Here is a 17,601-nt window from a genome sequence, read left to right as displayed (position 1 = left end):
CGTGAATAAACATTCAATCTCCTCAAATCTACACAAGTAACACCTTCAGTTATCCACTTTCATATTTCAGTCTTCATCTTTTACTTTTCTACACTATTATAACTAAAAATTGCAGTTTGGAAGCACAGCACATGCACAGAGTACAAAACACCTTTTTCTTTTTATGTACATCTCTTTAATATAACACACAAATATAACATGCAAGAGCTCTAATTGCTTGCCCTTCAGTGAAAGGAAGTAGAAGGGAGGAAAAAATTGTGGTAAAAGAATAAATGTAGAGAAAATAAGCATACAAATCCTCAGTAATTATAGTAAGATCATATAGGCACACCAAAAGGCTGGAAATGGCAAGAAAAATAGGCTACAGACATACCGTATTTAGGGCTATTTCCTTATTAGCAAGTTCAGCTCGGTGCTTTGACATCAGATCTTTATGTTCCAATTCTTTGACAGTCTTCTCTTTCTCTAGATCAGCAACTGTCTCCTCAGCAATCGACCGAGCAAGTGCTTCACTGTCAGCTCGAGCAAGAGCCAATTGCAACTGCCTAGAAAATGAGTCTCTCTCCTCCTCAAGCTCTTGTATTGACCTCTGTTTCTCATCCACCTCCTCCCTTAGTTCCTGTGCCTGTGTCTTGTATAATGTCTAATACATAAAGAAATTTTACAGTAGTTAGAATAGCATATTACTGATGAAACACAAATTTATTATTATGTTATAAGTATATACAGCAAACAGATATGTGAAAAAATGTATGTAAACATATTAGTCTTACCGAGAAGTATTGTTCTGCTTCAAGTTGGTCTTGCAACTCCTTCATCTGCAAATCGTCCACAGATCGAGCAGCTTTAACTTTGTGCAGCTCTTCTTCAATAGATTTTTTGCCCTCTCTTAACTGTGTTACTTCACGAATAAGCTGAGCTTCCCTTGCACGTAAGTGAGCGACTTCTGATGCCTGCACTCCAAGTTCTGTCTGCAAGACATTCTTCTTCTGCTGCTCCTGTTCTATTTGTCCATGAAGGGCTTTCACCTGAGGAAACCACAATACGATTATAGGAAGGATTGTACAGAAGCTTGTATGACTGCACATGTATCATATCTTATGGTATCACATTCTAAAGAAATGATATTACCTTTCCTTAACTACAAGGTCTTATCCTTGCACCATAATACAGAACCACCCTATTTGATGATTAATGTGCATGATGAAAATTTGAAAAAGTAGTAATTTGCAAATTTAGATGAAACTGAAGAGCAGTATGATCTCATGCATGCATGTATTAAACATAAAACAACCAAAACTACATTAATTAGAAGGAGTATTTATATTACAAGTCCCTGATTTTCAGTTTCATCTGTACCACTAAAAGTACAATGATAGTATTTTCTTCCTCTGTTTCATCAAAAGCTTCACAGCATTACAGATATAAATAGGGAACATGCCCACATAAGCTCTACAGTCACACTAAAATAATTACAATGTGAAACAACTTAATAATACAGTAAGTATACAGTAGTACAATACTGTGAACTGTGGCTGTTCCAGTAGATTCAAAATTAACATGCTTCTACAAGAGACAAAAAGCTAAAATAACATTGCAGGACTAAACTAACTGTGGCATAAGCACTGAAATTTCACAGAAAACAAATACAATGTGTGATTAACACAAAAGGATTGGTGTAAATGATATCTTTCCTCAAAAACATTTTACAGACTAATTTTAACACTTCACATCTCAACACACATGGAAATCAAACTGCTCATATTTTGATAACGGCAGATGCAAAACATAGGCAACTGAATAACTAATAAATTAAGAAGGATCATAGTATCATAATATTTATGGACAGTCAATAATGGTTTATTTAATACTAAATAACCAGGGCAAAAATTTAGCAAACAAAAGTACCAACTGCTAGTGCTCATAGGAAGCAAACTTTGTGCTCCGTTTCATTTCAAATTCGCACAAACCAACACATGGAACAGCTGACAAATTGTGAAAACCTTCTCTCAGGAGACCTGTCTAAGAAACCTTTGTATGGTTGATGTAAACAATAACACAAAGGAGATGGGTGTGAGGTAGCCCAAAACATGAAAATAATTCAGATGAAGGCAAAAAATTTTAATTTCACCATCCACACAAAATTCTAGGAAATAAACTATACACCATTTCTTCACCCAGAAAGAAAAAGGAAATTAACAAAGTAATTGACTCAAAACATGCTTGAATAGTAATCATGGCACACAAATTAGATGGTCGACAACAACAAAAAAATGAAACCCAATGAGAGAGAGAGAGATGTGAAAACAAAGATGAAACATGTATTATTTACGTTCTTCAATTGACTGGCTAAGCTTAATCAATGATCAAAATCACACAGCACACGCTGCAAATATTCTGGCTCCAATTGTAATCAGTTTACACAGTACTGTATCTATATCTTTCTTAACTAGGTTGCAGTTGGTGTTTATTTTGAAGCTCTCGATTTCAACGTTCCCCTGCTCGATTGGAAATATGGGCCACACCAATCCACTGCATGTATCCGCACTGTTAAAGCAGCAAAAGACAGCTGGTGTTGCTTTGCTAGTGACTGCTGTATGGCTGATTTTTCCAAGTATTCGAGATATGACTCATGATGATTGTAATGGGTATAAATCTAATAGAGAATGAATGTAGTAGGAAAGTTCTTGGAGAATTTCACTATTTTTTGATTAAGGAGATCACTCACTAAAAAGGCAGAAGCACTGAGTTGCTAATAGGCACACACAAGAGACAGAAAACTTCCTAGCTTTCAGGGTTAGTCTTTGATGAGCTAGAGTAAAACGCGCCCATGTCCACACACATGCACGCGTACACGCACACACCTACACCCTTACATTGTGCTGGCTGGGCTAACAGTGACAATGCTGTATTTCGACACGTGTAATGGTTGTGGTCGGGGTAGTGTCACCTGGGGTAGACAGAAGGAGTGAGAGGTGGGAGGCAGGGAAAAGATCTGTGGGGTGGGTGTCTAACGGCTCAGAGGGAAGCAACTGTTTTGCAGACCAGGAATGCAGGAGCAAAGGGTGGGAAGTAAGGCACAATTTTAGGGGCTGGTCGGGAATAGTGCACACTGAAGGCGACTTAGCGACATGAATTGGGAGGGGGAGGCAGGACAGAGGATAGGGAAATTATTGGACAGAGGGTGTGTGGACAGTGGGTTACCTGAGGCTTACCTGAGGCTGAGGCCAGGATGATTACGAGAGGGGAGGAAGTGTCGTAAGATAACTCCCATCTGCTTGGTTCACAGTAGCTGGTGGTGGAGGGAAGGATCCATAAGGCCCGAGTTGAGAAGCGCAAAAGGGGTGTTCCACATCTAGGAACAGTATTTGCCGTCATTTGTCAAGGGACAGACTCTGAGACAGATTTTTACTCTCAATCAAAAAGACTGCCCCCTTCTACTGCTGTGGGGTGCACTCAGCCTCATGATGCCAATTGAGGAGCTACTCGACCGAATAGTAGCGGCTCCGGTCAAAGAAAACCATCATAACGACCGGGAGAACGGTGTGCTGACCACACGCCCCTCCTATCCGCATCCTCATCTGAGGGTGATACGGCGGTCGGATGGTCCCGCTGGGCCACTTGTGGCCTGAAGACGGAGTGCTTCTACTGCTGTGGTGACAAACATTACATGCTGATCAACTTCCAAGCACCTATAAATGAAAACAATAGGAAGAACCCAGATAAGGTGGAATGTTTTTGGGAAACCTTTGAAAATGAAATACCCCAAATCCCAAACGAAAATGTCAAAGTACGGTCAGGAGATTTTAATGCTCACATTGGAGAAGATAAAATCTTTTGCAAAATCAACAGACAACCCGGCACATAAAGAACCAACAGAAGTAGTGACAGATTGATTAGTCTGTGCAAAGTTTTCAACTTAAAACTGATGTCCACATATTTAAAAAACAGCCCCCAGAAAATAAAAACTGCTTTAAGATCGTCAAATCCATATTTCAGAGTGTCCTAAGTGATCATGTTGTGATATCAAGTACAAACACTAAAGAAGTAACAAATGCCAAGGTAAAGAAAGCTGCAAACATTGGAACGGACCATTAACTGATGGTAGTTTAAGGTAAAATTTATTCCCCAACACAAGACTAGGGGTCAGAAGAATAAAATATTTAAAATCAACATAGAGAAATTACAAAGAAATACTCCAGAACAAACTAAACAACATAGAAACTAGTGATTGGAAAAGCAACAGTACCAAAATAATAGATGCTGCCAAGGAAACCGCTCCATTGACAAAGAACGAGAAACACGTATGATGGAATGAAGAATGTGAAGATACCTTGGAAGACAGATTGAGAGTGTGGAAAAGATGGTATTCCACAAAAAAAAAGTCGATTGTTTGCAATTCGTAAACCAAAGTAACTGAACAAAAAAATTTTGAGACTTGCTACCAGATATTTTGAAAAGTCTCTTCTACATGATATTGAAGAAGATTCCAGAGTAACAACACAAGAATTTTTTATAAAACTTTCAAAGCTCAATCAATGAAGTATCAATTGTGAAGTCTGTGTTTTAAAAGAAAAAAGGTGAACTAATCACTAATAATAAAGAAAAATGTGAACTATTAGCAGAGTACTTCAAAGAAGCTCCTCAATTTTGAGAAATAAGTGATACCTTTTAGTCAAAGTAGAGTACGATAATGTTTTTCCAAATTAAAAACCACCAGATAAATTTGAACTTCAGAATATAATTAATGAACTCAAAAATAACAAGGCTTTTGGAAGTAAGTGATAAAAATGCCAGCAGTGGAACGATCAAAATACACCCTTTACGCAAGAAAGGAAATAAGGTAGTTTCTACAGGAATCTCTTTAGCGGCTGTTACGTACAAAATCTTATCCAATGCCCTTTAAAACTGTTTGGAAGAGTAATTAGACCATCAGACCACTGAAGACTAAATGGGATTTAGAAAAGGATAGTCCTGTGTAGAATAGATTATGAATTTGAAAGCAATCATAAGCAACTGTTGACTAGGAAACAAAAATCTTGCCACAATCTTTGTAAATCTCAAAAACATCTATGACTTTGTAGACACAGACACTCTCTTCAATATACTACAAGTATTTGGCACAGCCAAAAGCTTTGGCAATAATTAAAGAAACACTGATAGAAACACAGTCTAAAACAAAATACCTCGGAGAAATTTCAGAACCATTTGAAATAAAAACTGGTGAAAGGCAAGGTGAAGGTCTCTCCTCATTGCTCCTCAACTGTGCTTTGGAAAACGTAATAAGGGAATGGAACAATAAACTTCAAGAAAAAGGAATCACATTGGTAATTAAAAACTCTAAGATGACTTAGCAATATTTTCCAAAAACATCACTACAGCAACTGAGAAAATCATCCTGATGAAAGAGACAGTGGAATAGGCGGGATTACAAATTTCTTTCGAAAAGACAGAATTCATACTGAACATTAAAAAAGCTCCTAAATACCTAAGCAAAAGTTATGGTAGAATCGATTGACTAAATTTAAGTAATTGGGGGAAATAATACAGCCTAACAGTCTAGATAAAGAAGCAAACAAAAGCATAGCCCAGAAAATGGAAATGGCTTGTCAATTATCAAAGGAAAATTACAATAAAAAAATCACTCTCACTACAAACAAAATTCCAACACTACAACACTCATAAAACTGGAGTAACTTTATGCAGTGGAATGTTTACTGCTCAACAAAAAGCGAGAAACTGAAGAGTTGGAGAATAAAGAAAGGAAGCTACAACAGAAAAAGACAGTCCAAGGAAAGTTGGGAGTATGTGAATGAGATGAAGTGATGGTGAAATCTACACCTTAACTGTAAATCTATCTATGTTCTCAGGAAAGGGAGAATTTGGTTTCATGGTCACTTCATTTGAATGAACCCCAGAAAGACAATCTAAAAAAATATTTGACCCTTGCAACACTAATCGCAAAATGCAAATCAGTTGGACCAGGGAAGCTGAAAAAGGTTGTAGCAGGAATCAATGTTACGAAAGTAGAAATTCTAGACATGCTAACTTTTCGAAACCAGATTAGAGTTGAGGGGTTTTCAGTAAAAGGTCAAAGAGCACATCACAGATGAATGAAAAGAACAGAGTGAAACAATGAACATACACTGAAAATATCGAACATCTGGAACAAAGATAACATCATGACGAAGTCAGAGGAAGAGATAAATCTAACTTCGTTAGTCCCATCTTACAATGGCACCTAATTTTGTTTTCTGTGAAAACTCTCAGCTCGAAGAGAGTGTGTTGTTATAATTATTATTATTGTTATCATGATCATGATCATCGTCATCATCATCATCATCATTTTAGCTTTGGCTCTGTTTGTTGTTACGGATGTCAATGTGTATTAAAGTACACTGTTCATTTAAAAGTATCATGTTCTATTTTTGCTACAAAATGTAACCTTAGTTCACAGTAACGAAAGTTACTTCATGTAGTCCACAGATGGCCAAAATCAAGAGAAGAGTGCAAGTAATTTACTCATCTGGACAAAGGCTGGAACTCACAAGGAGGAAGCAGAATAAAAAATCTGCACTGAGGCAGCAAAAAGAGGACTGAAGATTTTGAATATTTTACTAGTGTAAATAAACAATAGCAAAAAAAAAAAGTTTCCCTAGATAAGCAAAAAGCGTTCATTAGGCAGGTATCAAAGCTTCAATTTCACAGATGTAAGTGCGCAATGTAAGAGAAATTTTCTTTCAGTTACATAGCAATAGAAGATAAATATAGTCTACAATAAGGTAACAGATGCTCTAGGATAATATCGTTTGATGAAATATCCTCATGTCAGACCAATTAAATAGTCAAAATACTGTGATATTATGTCCCTCATTAACTTTATACCCCCTGCGTATCAAAAGAGAAACAAAAGAAGTTTCCAACATTAAAGATTGAGAATTGTTATATGGACATGGAAATTGACTTTTTAACACTAGAAGTAATGGACTTCATTGTACTTATTGAAGTACCACATGGGTCATTTTTTACCAACAACAGGTAACCGCTGTTTTATTGGTATCTGGGTGGTGTTATAGGTGTCACAATGTTAACAATACATTTAGGAAGTCTCTAAAATGTAACGAAAAGGATAATTTGGTCTCTAAAATGAATAGCACACTACCAAAGATAAATTTTCAGAAATGTTTTTTTTAAGTGTTCCCTCAGGCTTTCATCAAAAATAATTAAAACAAGTAAGTAAAACAATGTTACATAGTTTTTCTTTGTAAAAATATTTAAACAAAGTCAAAACATACTGTTTATACAAGTATTGATAGTTTTACTACTTTTACAGACAAATACGGTAAGTATGAAGTATTTGTAAAAGATTCTAAAATGCAGCATGTGACGAAGGTGCTGTGCACGTTTTCTTGTTTACTGCATTCACGGAACCAAAACAAAGAACAAATTCACTCTAGAATTATAAAGATTCAGAAATATTTCGGGACAAAGAAGTGGACAGAATTGTCTAAACTAGGAAAGACACAGAGTACAGACATTGGACAAGAGTTTTGGTTCAGCAGTTTTTGCACATATAATTGTTGCACTTTACACATACTTGTGACGTTTTAGTCCCCTTTTGTTCTTTGCAGGAAGCCCGAATTTGAAAATGCTTTTTATTTTCAGGTTGGCCAGCACTAGTACCGAGTGCCTGCAAGGGGAGATTGCCTTCTCTCTGCGGTTTGCAGGGGCTAGCAAGCTCGTCTGCTACTCAGAGGATAAACTCTCATTGTGAAATCTTGTTATGGATAAGTAACTTAAAAACTGTGTGAACGTTGATCACAGCAATGTCAAGAAAGTTGTCAAAGACATGCACAGGCCATCAGTGGGTCTCGTCATTTGGTCAACTATATCGACTCCACCTTTAGTATAACTTCACTGTTTCTGAAAGTTTATTCTCAGTATTCTCATTGATCTGACATCTAGCATGCATATTACTCACAATAAGGACTTTTTTCCCCTTTGGTATACGGTGAGAAGATTGTTGCCCAACTTGTATAAGTGTGTTGCATACAACACGTCATTACCAATTCGCGCCACAGGAGGGATCTCTACGAGTGATCTCAGAAGAGTGCCAACTAAACTTGTTCCTTTTTGTTTCAGCTCATCCACCAGTTTCATGGAATGAAGAAGTTGTCAGTCGTTATGTTACGACCACAGACGAGGAATGGCTGGCCCACTTCTTTAACAACATGCTGAATAAGACCCTTGCTAGGATCATGAGTTTTATGTTTGCCACGGCAAGGAAATATATTCAGGAAATAGCACTTGTCAGCTTTGCACAAAAGCCAATACTTATCTCATACTTATAAGGTTTATTCGAAATGTGAAATGTACTGTATGAATGGGCACTTGCACTTGCCACGGATACAGCTGCTCGTCAACAGTCATGTTCTTGCCTGTCTTTTGGCAGGCAACACAGTTGTCAGTAAATAGAATCCATATTTCTGAAACAAGGCAAAACTTGTCAGTTTCCTTGCATTAACTTCTTGATGACTGCACATTTCTGCAAATCTGTTCCTTGACATGCCGCTTTGAAAGAAGCATCGTCCAAACCCCCGATTTTTTCATCTTTCAGGTTATTTTTGTCCTAAAATGTCGTTAATATACAGCAACATCTTTGAATAACATCGAGGCATGCCCAGAAACTATTTACAGTCTGAAAATCAGTGTCACTGATAACAAATTGCGTTAAACTGTGTACGAGTCAAAAATGAGCCATGTGGTGCTTCAGGTATAAGAGGTAAATTTTTCATACATCTAGGTTGGCTAGTGGGATGATATTTTGGTGAGTTGTACAAACCCATAAATGCTTAAAAGTCACAGGAGCATTTGGTCCTACGATCATTATGGAGGAGGCCAGCGTCCTCGACAACCCTCGTAGCTAAAAAATGACCCACATGGTACTCCTAATGTTAAGAAGAAATGCGAGTTTTCTGGTTTCCATTATTCACATAGTCTTCATTTTGTTTTCTTTGTCTAATAAAATTAAAGTACTAAGAGAGAACTAAGAAAGAATTTTCAGTTAATAAATCTTCACACGATGTGACAACACGTGTCCGTTTATTTTCAACAGATATGAAAAGTGACAATAAACAATAAATAATTTCACAAACAACTCCTACAGACTTTTGTACATTTACTGGTGGAAAGCTTGTTTAGTAATGCTGTAAGCCTTTCAAAGTGACGCCACTTTGGAGAAGCACTGTCTGTATGGGTGGAGAGGCCTGCATGTTTGCAAGAAGCTGAGGGCTATGCTGACGGTAGTACAACTACTGGCAGGGTTTCCTCAGTAGAAGAACTAGATGAAGGGTGTCCCACATCGCCCCATCTCTCCCGTATACACTTCCACACCCCTTCCCCGAAGCTCCAGATACCCAACAAAAGGTGTGAAGCGACCCATGTTGAGGTGTGTGTGGCACATGGGAAGATGTGTCATTATGGATCCTCTGGGATACCAGGTGACTTCCCTCAGTAATTAGCACTGCACCGCACAGAGTTTCATGGTGTTGACCCAAGATACCCAAAATGGAGAACACAGAAAACAAAAATTCAGGGACTTCACGATTCCTCATTTGGAATGGGCGACAGAGCAGTCTACGAAGTGGAAACCATTAATTATAAGTTGGACCAGGTCAAGAGGAGGAAACTCCTAAAAGAACAAAAAGAAAAGGAAGGTAAATAATGATTTCTGAAACATAAATGGAGGGCTATAAGGTCTTGAACGTAAGATCTCCAGAAACAGACTGTCACAAGGGAAAGGGGATACTCAGACCCCTTCTAACTCAAAGACAAGAAAAAAGAGAACAAGGGAGGAGTCTGGCACTACCATTTCTCAGGATAAATGGATCCAGAAAAAGCCAAGGTAGCAAATAGATATCCACTGGTCAACACCACCTCACAGTAGAAAGTGCTTGCTCACATAGCTCTCTTTGAGAAGATTGGGGAGGAACAACAACACAAGTCGAGGGTCCAAATTCAGGAGGGTTTATCTGCACAAAGGTTCTCTTATCTTTGTGAGGAAATGGGAATAGCTGGGTGGCTTAAGCAGATGATGCCCATGGTATCTCCATGGGAGGAAGGAAAGCTGCGGGTGAAGATAGTGGCTGACCTTTTCAAGACTACAAAGGATCAAATTTTTTGTACCAAAACTTCTTAAGGACACTCTTCCAAAGATCCTGTTCAAGAAAATAAGGGCACAGAACCAAAAGGTCTCAGCGGATGATTGGAAGGTAACCACTGAAAGGTTGTATTTGATGGCCAAACCCTTACAGTAGAAGCCGGCAAAAAATCCTCGGTGGCAATGTGAGAGCAGATCTGAAACTGTACTTGGGATTCTTACAGGTTGTCATCAGAATAATCAAAGACATCAGAAGAAATTATGGCAGCAGGTTGGAGGGTGCAAATGTTGCAGATAAACTTGCAACACAGTAAACAGGCTACTGCTGCCCTGAGTCATCATCTGGGATGATAGCACGTGGACGTGGCCCTCATCTAGGAACTCTGTCTATACAAAGGGGGTGTTTCAAGCCTAGGAGCAGCTGGAGGTACATTGATTTACACTAAAACTCTAAAGAACTCCAGAACACGCATTTATGTTAAGAATGGAATTTTGTTCATGGTGATGGCAGACTTCTGTTCCAGAGACTTAAATACCATCAGGTATCAGTGTATCAGGTATCAGTGTATCTTCCTTACAAGGACAGTACTAATTCTTTCCTGGAAGTGAGGAGATTGGTAGATAGCTGCTCACAGCAGAATGAGCAACTGCTGGTTGGTTGTGAAGCCAACAGCCACAACCTGATATGGGGAAGCAGCAACACCAACACCAGAGGTGAGCACATACTTGAATTTCTTCAAGAAAATAGCATGAAAATCTTGGACAGGGGTAGCGAATTTACTTTCAGGAATAGAAGAAAGGAAGAAGTAACAGACATAACTTTCTGGTCCACTCTAATGGGTAGTTACGTCAAACAATGGCATGTGGCCGTGGAATCTGAACACGTTTGTTACATTTTGGGTTGAAATGGGTGTTAAACAAACCATGGTTTACAGGAATCCTAATAAAACAGGCTGGGACACGTATGGAAAAGACCTAAACTCATGCTCATCGTAAGTAAGGACCTCGATTAGAAATCCAGCATATTTTGAGGAAATGGCGCACGCACAGTGACATATGACATTATGACTTCATGTTTAGAAAACTGCCCAATCACCTAGAAATGCACAAAGAGGAATGTATCTTTGTGGAACAAATTTATGAAAGTGCATAGGAAGCAGGTAAGAAGACTGTTCAACCTTGCAATGAAGAAAGGAGACAACCTTGTGATCAAGCAAGCGAAGCTGTCTTCCTGGAAGGTATTCTGTGAGAAAGTGGAAGGTACAACTACTTGTGCTAGATTTCATTAGATCCTCACTAGAGTACCAACTAATCCAGCAGGCACTCTGTGGAAGGAGGGAAGTGAGTATACAAGAACAGTAAGTGAAATGCTAGACGTGCACCTGACGACACTCTTCCCTCAATGCACTTGACTCTCTTTCCTCAATACATTCCCTGAGGGACATTGATTTACAGGTAATCAAAGGGAAAACTGGGATGCTACCAGAGAATGTGTTGATTTCAAAAAAATCTAATGGGCAGAGGAACATTTCAATTGCTCAGGTCACCAGACACAGATGGTATCTTTCCATTTCTACTGCAACAAGCAGGAGACAACTTATTTAGGTCCCTACATAGAAAATTTGGGGCCAGCCTAGCACCAGGAATCGTTCCTAATCCTTGCAGGCCGGTGATGGTTGTTTTCATTCTGAAGCCAGGGAGAACTAATCATACCAAGGCAAAGGATATGAGACCGATCAGTCTGATCTCCTTTCTTCTAAAGGCACTGGAACAACTGGTTAATGTGCACATTAAGGAGATGAGATTAAATGAGGTTCCAATACATGTAAACCAACACACGTGACAACTAGGACAGTCACGTGAAACAGCATATCACCAAGTTGTTGGGAAGGTGGGAAAGGTTCCACACTTTCAGGAAACAGCTCTCTGCCTCTGCTTGGATATCGACAAGGCTTTTAGCAGTATGACCTTTGACTCTGTTGTAGTTTAGGGGTATCCACTTTGATGAAAAATTTCACTGCCAGTGGAAAAGACTAATAAAGGTGTCCTTGTCAGATGGATATGTGGCTTCTAGGGCAGCATACACACAATGAAGGTAACACAGAATAGTGAATCGTAAAATATATCACTCAATTTTGGGAACATTGATTACAGCAGTTTTAGAATGAAGCTTTAGCCTATTTGTCCTACACTGGCTACAGTTCTGTGAACACAAATTAAATACTGTTCTCTGAACTAAAGTCGAAAGGAATCTGATCTTCTGCCTTGATGTACTAATCAAATAACAATTCCAAACTAACAGTACTCAGTCAAAATTTCTAGGCACGCGGCCTCTACCCATACACAATAATTCTAGTCACTGTTCTGTTTCTACCGAAGACTAATCAATGTCTATATATCAGCCACTATTTCTATCTCACTTGATGATTAGAAGGCACAATGAATGTTATGCAGGAACTCCCTAACCAGACTCGGACTGACTTACAACTTGTAACTCCCAACATCTGCTCGTGCATGGTTCCTCAAGCATCTCTCTCTTCCTGATGGTGTTGCTCTCCCAGGGGGGCGATTCTCCCAGGCAGTGTAATTGGTTTGACTGCAGCGAATTTCCTGCTGCAGAAGGATGTCCAAGATACCTCCGGTAACAACTGTCACAAATTATTCTTGTATGGTTAATTATTACACTGCAGAATCCATGGTTAGAGCTGAGACCACCATATGCAGGTAGATTAAGTCCATGTTACATAGAAGAAAGGTGGAAGCCACCATGATGAATGAGAAAATGCCAATGAACACTACCAGCAGCTGTCCACAAGAAGCAGCCTTGTACCCCACTGCTGTGGAACCTAGTGTTGAATAAGCTCATTGAAGAATTAAATGTAGAGCCTACTTTTGCCAAGGATACGCAAATGGTTTAGTCATAGTAATACTTGGAAAATTTGCTAGTACTGTTAGCACAATAGCACTAGACATTGTGGGAAACTGGTACAGAAAACAGGATCTAAGGATTAGTCCCAAAAAAACTGTTGCAGTATCATTTACGACGAAGTAAATCCAGCACATATACTGGGATCTTGAGCTCCTCGATCAAGCTTTACTAGTACAAGAGGTAATGAAGTATCTGGGAATATCCTTGCTTGTGAAACTATCATGGACCTCTCACGCAAAGGTTGTGTGTCCCAAGGTAAAAAGTACTCTTATGAGCACTCAAAAGGACTGTGGTCTAAAACCCAGGTTTAAGTACTGGATATACACCACTGTAATAAGACCTATGATAATTTATGAGGTTACTCTATGGTGAAATAAAGAAGAAAAGTAAGTGGCTGCTAAGGAGCTTCATAATGTGAAGTAATTGACATGCTCAGCCACAGCAGGCAGAATTAGCAGCGCATGCTAATGGAGACCACGCTGGACATGCCCCTAGTACATCTAAGAGTTTCAATTGAGACAGCAATATGGGCATACAGGTTAAAAACTGGGAATAAGTGGATTCCTTTAGGATATTTAGAATCTCAACCAATATAGTGAGTGTCGTAAGTACAGAATTGTAGGGCAAATGCAGCTGATGATACTGTAACTTTCAGCTGTTTGAATAAATCTTAAGGGAGCAGTGGGAGAATTAACCACAACACCATCCAAGAGACAGTCTGATTTACTGATGGGTCAAAAACAGATGAAGCTGCTGGTGCCGGCATATATGGGGAAATCTAGACTAGAGACAGCATTATCTCTAGGGAAGTTGGCAACAGTATTCCAGGCAGATACATCCACTATCAGAGAGTGCACAAAGGAGAATTTGCACAGGTGCTACAAGGATCACAGCATCTACATTTATTCAGACAGCCAAGCAGCTTTGGAATCTCAACCCCTGCAACAAGATCAAAGACTGTTGCAGAATGCCTTGGGAGACTAGAAGAAAGCAACATGTAAACCTAGTCACCCAGAGATTAGTAAAACTGAATAAGCTGATAGGCTGGCAAGGACAGGCACAATGACTCCAATTATTTGACCATAACCTATCCTAACCATCATTAAGGCAATGATAAAGTCAAAACTATCAAGCTGGATCAGGAGGCAGACTATTGGACTACAGCCCCAAACAAAAACATGACAAGCTACTAATACCAAAGCTACATTTCAAGAGAAGTTCGATAATCCTGATTGTGAACAGAAAACAGACTGACCTCATGGTAGGACTCTTGACTGGCCATCAGAATTTTACGAAACACCAACACACAGTAAACACAGCAGGTATAGAGGAAGAAGCCTGTAAATCTAATCTATGTGATGAGGATGAAACTGCACCACATTTAACAAGCTGGAGTGGCTGGAGGTAGTGGTCATATGTGCCTGAGGCGTGCTTGCTAACGTGAATATATGTGTGTGTGTGTGTGTGTGTGTGTGTGTGTGTGTGTGTGTGTGTGTGTGTTTCATTTCCGAAGAAGGTTTTGACTGAAAGCTCAATGTGTAACTGTCTCTCATTATGCTTGCCTGCAACTGAATATAGCAATTTATCCCTTTCATAATGTTATTGATTTTCCAACCTGGACTTTCCACATCTTATCTTCCAAAGTGAAACTCTGAAGAGAAGACAGACAATATTCACGTTGGTAGAGCCTGATGAAATCGTGTCTAATAAGGAACCAGTAAAGGGTCTCCTATTACTTTTTAAAGGTACCAGCTGGCTTACTAGAATCACAGGGAGCGAAACCACACATAAACTCTGTTTCACTGTGGGCAACAGTGGGCTTAGATGATTGTTGTTTTCATCCCCCTCCATTAATCAAATCAAATCAATTCTGTAAAACTGATGTGGCTTTATCTCAAAACTAATTCCTACTGGGATGGTCCCTTCTTAAAATGTTGCATTTAACTGTCAAGGCTTCATCGGTAGAAGTTCATATTTCAAGTATAAATTACCAATGGGTTGTTCCATGAAGAACTCTTACAAAAATTCTACAAAAGGATCATCTGCAATAAAACTTACCCATTCTAATGTTGGAAATCATTTAGTTTTCGTGAAAACACTACCATATTGAAGAGTGTTTCTTGTGAAAATACAACACCATACAATAACAACTACCCAACTTCCTATTCTAGAACCAGTGGATTTCTTTCTTTCACCAACATTAGGTCTTTTGAAATAAATGTAACATGACTCTTATAGTTCTCACTCTCAAAAGACTGTGACTGATTCTTAATTTCTTCTGACATGAAACATTTACCAGGAACTTCAGATTATACAATAACAAATGGGTACATAGAAAACTAAATGTGATTTATAGGTGATTTTCCAGAAATCAATCTCTCTCTCTCTCTCTCTCTCTCTCTCTCTCTCTCTCTCTCTCTCCCCCCCCCCCCCTCCCCGCCGCCCTCCACCTGCCCTGCGCCCCCCCCCCCCCCCCACACACACACACACACTGAAATAAGTATCTAATTTTCACTCTAGTTATGAATGCTGCAGCAAAAATGAACTTAAAATGGTACTGAACCACAAAAAATTTATGATGCTGACGAAGCATCTAAAGGAGTGTGTAAGAGAACAATGTTGCATTCAAAATAACTTATATTAACTTTATTTAACTGGATAGATAAAACATCTACTCACCCAGCAGCGGCAGAACACACACGTAAAAGACTGTTGTAATTGGCAAGCTTGCAGAGCCAGTGGTTCCTACTTCAGGCAGAAGTGTTGAAGGGGAAGAGAGAAGAGTGAAGAAAAAGGACTGGAGAGATCTAGAAAAATGGGTAGATTTTGGGAAAGTCACCCAGAATCAGGGATCAGGAGAGATTTAACTTATGGAATGAGAAGCAAAGATTGATTGTGTGAGACTGCAACAGACGAGATTTGAAAACCTCAAATCTTGCCCAAAGCAGTCCCCAACAATCAGTCTTTCCTTCTCATTCCGTAGGGTAGGTCTCCCCTGACCCATGGTTCTGGGTGACTTTCCCCGAAATCTACCCCTTTTCCTAGACCTCTTCAGTCCTTTTCCTTCATGCTTCTTCCTTCCCCTTCAACCCCTCTGCCTGAAGGAGAAGCCACTGGCTCCAAAAGCTTGCCAATTTGAACAGTCTTTTACGTGTGTGTTCTTCCGTCCTTTGTTGAGTAGATCTTTTATCTATCCAATTAAATTACATTAACTTTCTCATTTCTGAGAACTCAATCAAATTTCTATTCCAACTTTACGAATCAATAATATATCACATATTTTTGGGAACACATTAATACGAAGGAATCCATGTGATCCCATTGTGCTCAGTAATCTTTGAATGTAGAAAATAGAGAAAAGAATAGCAATCAATTGCAAAAGCCATCATTTTATTACAGCAGATGTAGATTTCACCCCATGTTTCATTTAGTACTCAATATAGGTTAGTGTAGAGCACAAAGAAGTCTACAATGAACTGAACTTAATGTCGGACTCCTGTACACTCTACACCACCAACCTAATATTGCTTACGAAATGACACTCTGGACTAAATGTCACCTGTTATTATATGCAGTGCAGATGACTATGTTGAAATCTAGAAATGCTGCAACAAAATGATGGATTTCACGGTCAATTGCTCCTCTTTTCTTCACAGCATATGCATTAACACAGTCATGTATGAAGTGAATTCAATATCAGATTTTGCAGTATCAGGTAAAAAACAGTTTGTGTGTGAGCTCTGTTTCTTGTTTTTCCAGTAAATGTTGCAGTAAACTAATAAGCTTTATGGAGCAGCATGCAAGGATCTGTCAGTTTCACTTTTAAATCCTAATGTTGTGTGTACATAATTCAATTTCATCACAATTCCAAAATTAATAAAACTACACACTGAAGGACTGTATCACACAACGTAACATGTAACTTCAACAGAAATTGTGGTAATAACAACAACTAAATTGTCTTAAAACAAAATAACAATTAATGCAAAAAGATGCCACTAGAAAACATGTCATTACTAATCAAATTAACACTTGCCATGCAAATTCTCATTAAATTCCATATTTCACATATCTGAAGTAGGAACTTGTAGGAGGACATTAAAAATAGCAGTACCCAGTAAAAAATGTCTTTCTACACTACATTGCGACCTAAGCAATCTAATTGTGACTTCATGCATTTCCAATTGCTACTGAACAACGTTGTTTTATTCAGAAGTATATAAACCAAGATGTTCGCTGTCTAACAAATATATGTATACATACTTCCTTAAGACAATTAACTTTGGACCATCATCAATAAGAAAAAGAAAATGTCTCTATTCTTTAGCAACTGAAAAAAAGGCAAGTGCAAAAATCTTGACATTTCTTTTTTAAATTTCTGGTGTGAGGGAGACAAGGGGTATTTTATAAGCTAATGTGTAAGCATAAATAAATGATTCCAAATTATTATGTAAATAAAACTATCACAGATTCCACATGATCATGCTCACAAGAAACACATAGGGATGACAAT

At 38.7% G+C, this 17,601-nt stretch overlaps 1 protein-coding gene across 2 annotated transcripts in view; it reads right to left on the bottom strand.

The window, feature by feature from the left end:
* Positions 1 to 17,601, bottom strand: part of LOC124615439 (rho-associated protein kinase 2) — a 209,116-nt gene that overhangs the window by 44,691 nt on the left and 146,824 nt on the right. For both annotated transcript variants that reach the window (XM_047143326.1, XM_047143327.1), the window contains 2 exons: positions 774 to 1,028; positions 374 to 643 (listed from right to left, as the gene is read on the bottom strand). In XM_047143326.1, coding sequence (XP_046999282.1) covers positions 374 to 643; positions 774 to 1,028 — 525 coding nt within the window. The remainder of the gene's footprint in view (positions 1 to 373; positions 644 to 773; positions 1,029 to 17,601) is intronic.

This window comes from Schistocerca americana, chromosome 5 (genome assembly GCF_021461395.2).
Source record: "Schistocerca americana isolate TAMUIC-IGC-003095 chromosome 5, iqSchAmer2.1, whole genome shotgun sequence".
Taxonomy (NCBI): Eukaryota; Metazoa; Arthropoda; class Insecta; order Orthoptera; family Acrididae; genus Schistocerca; species Schistocerca americana.
This window is presented reverse-complemented; position numbering and strand designations above follow the sequence as displayed.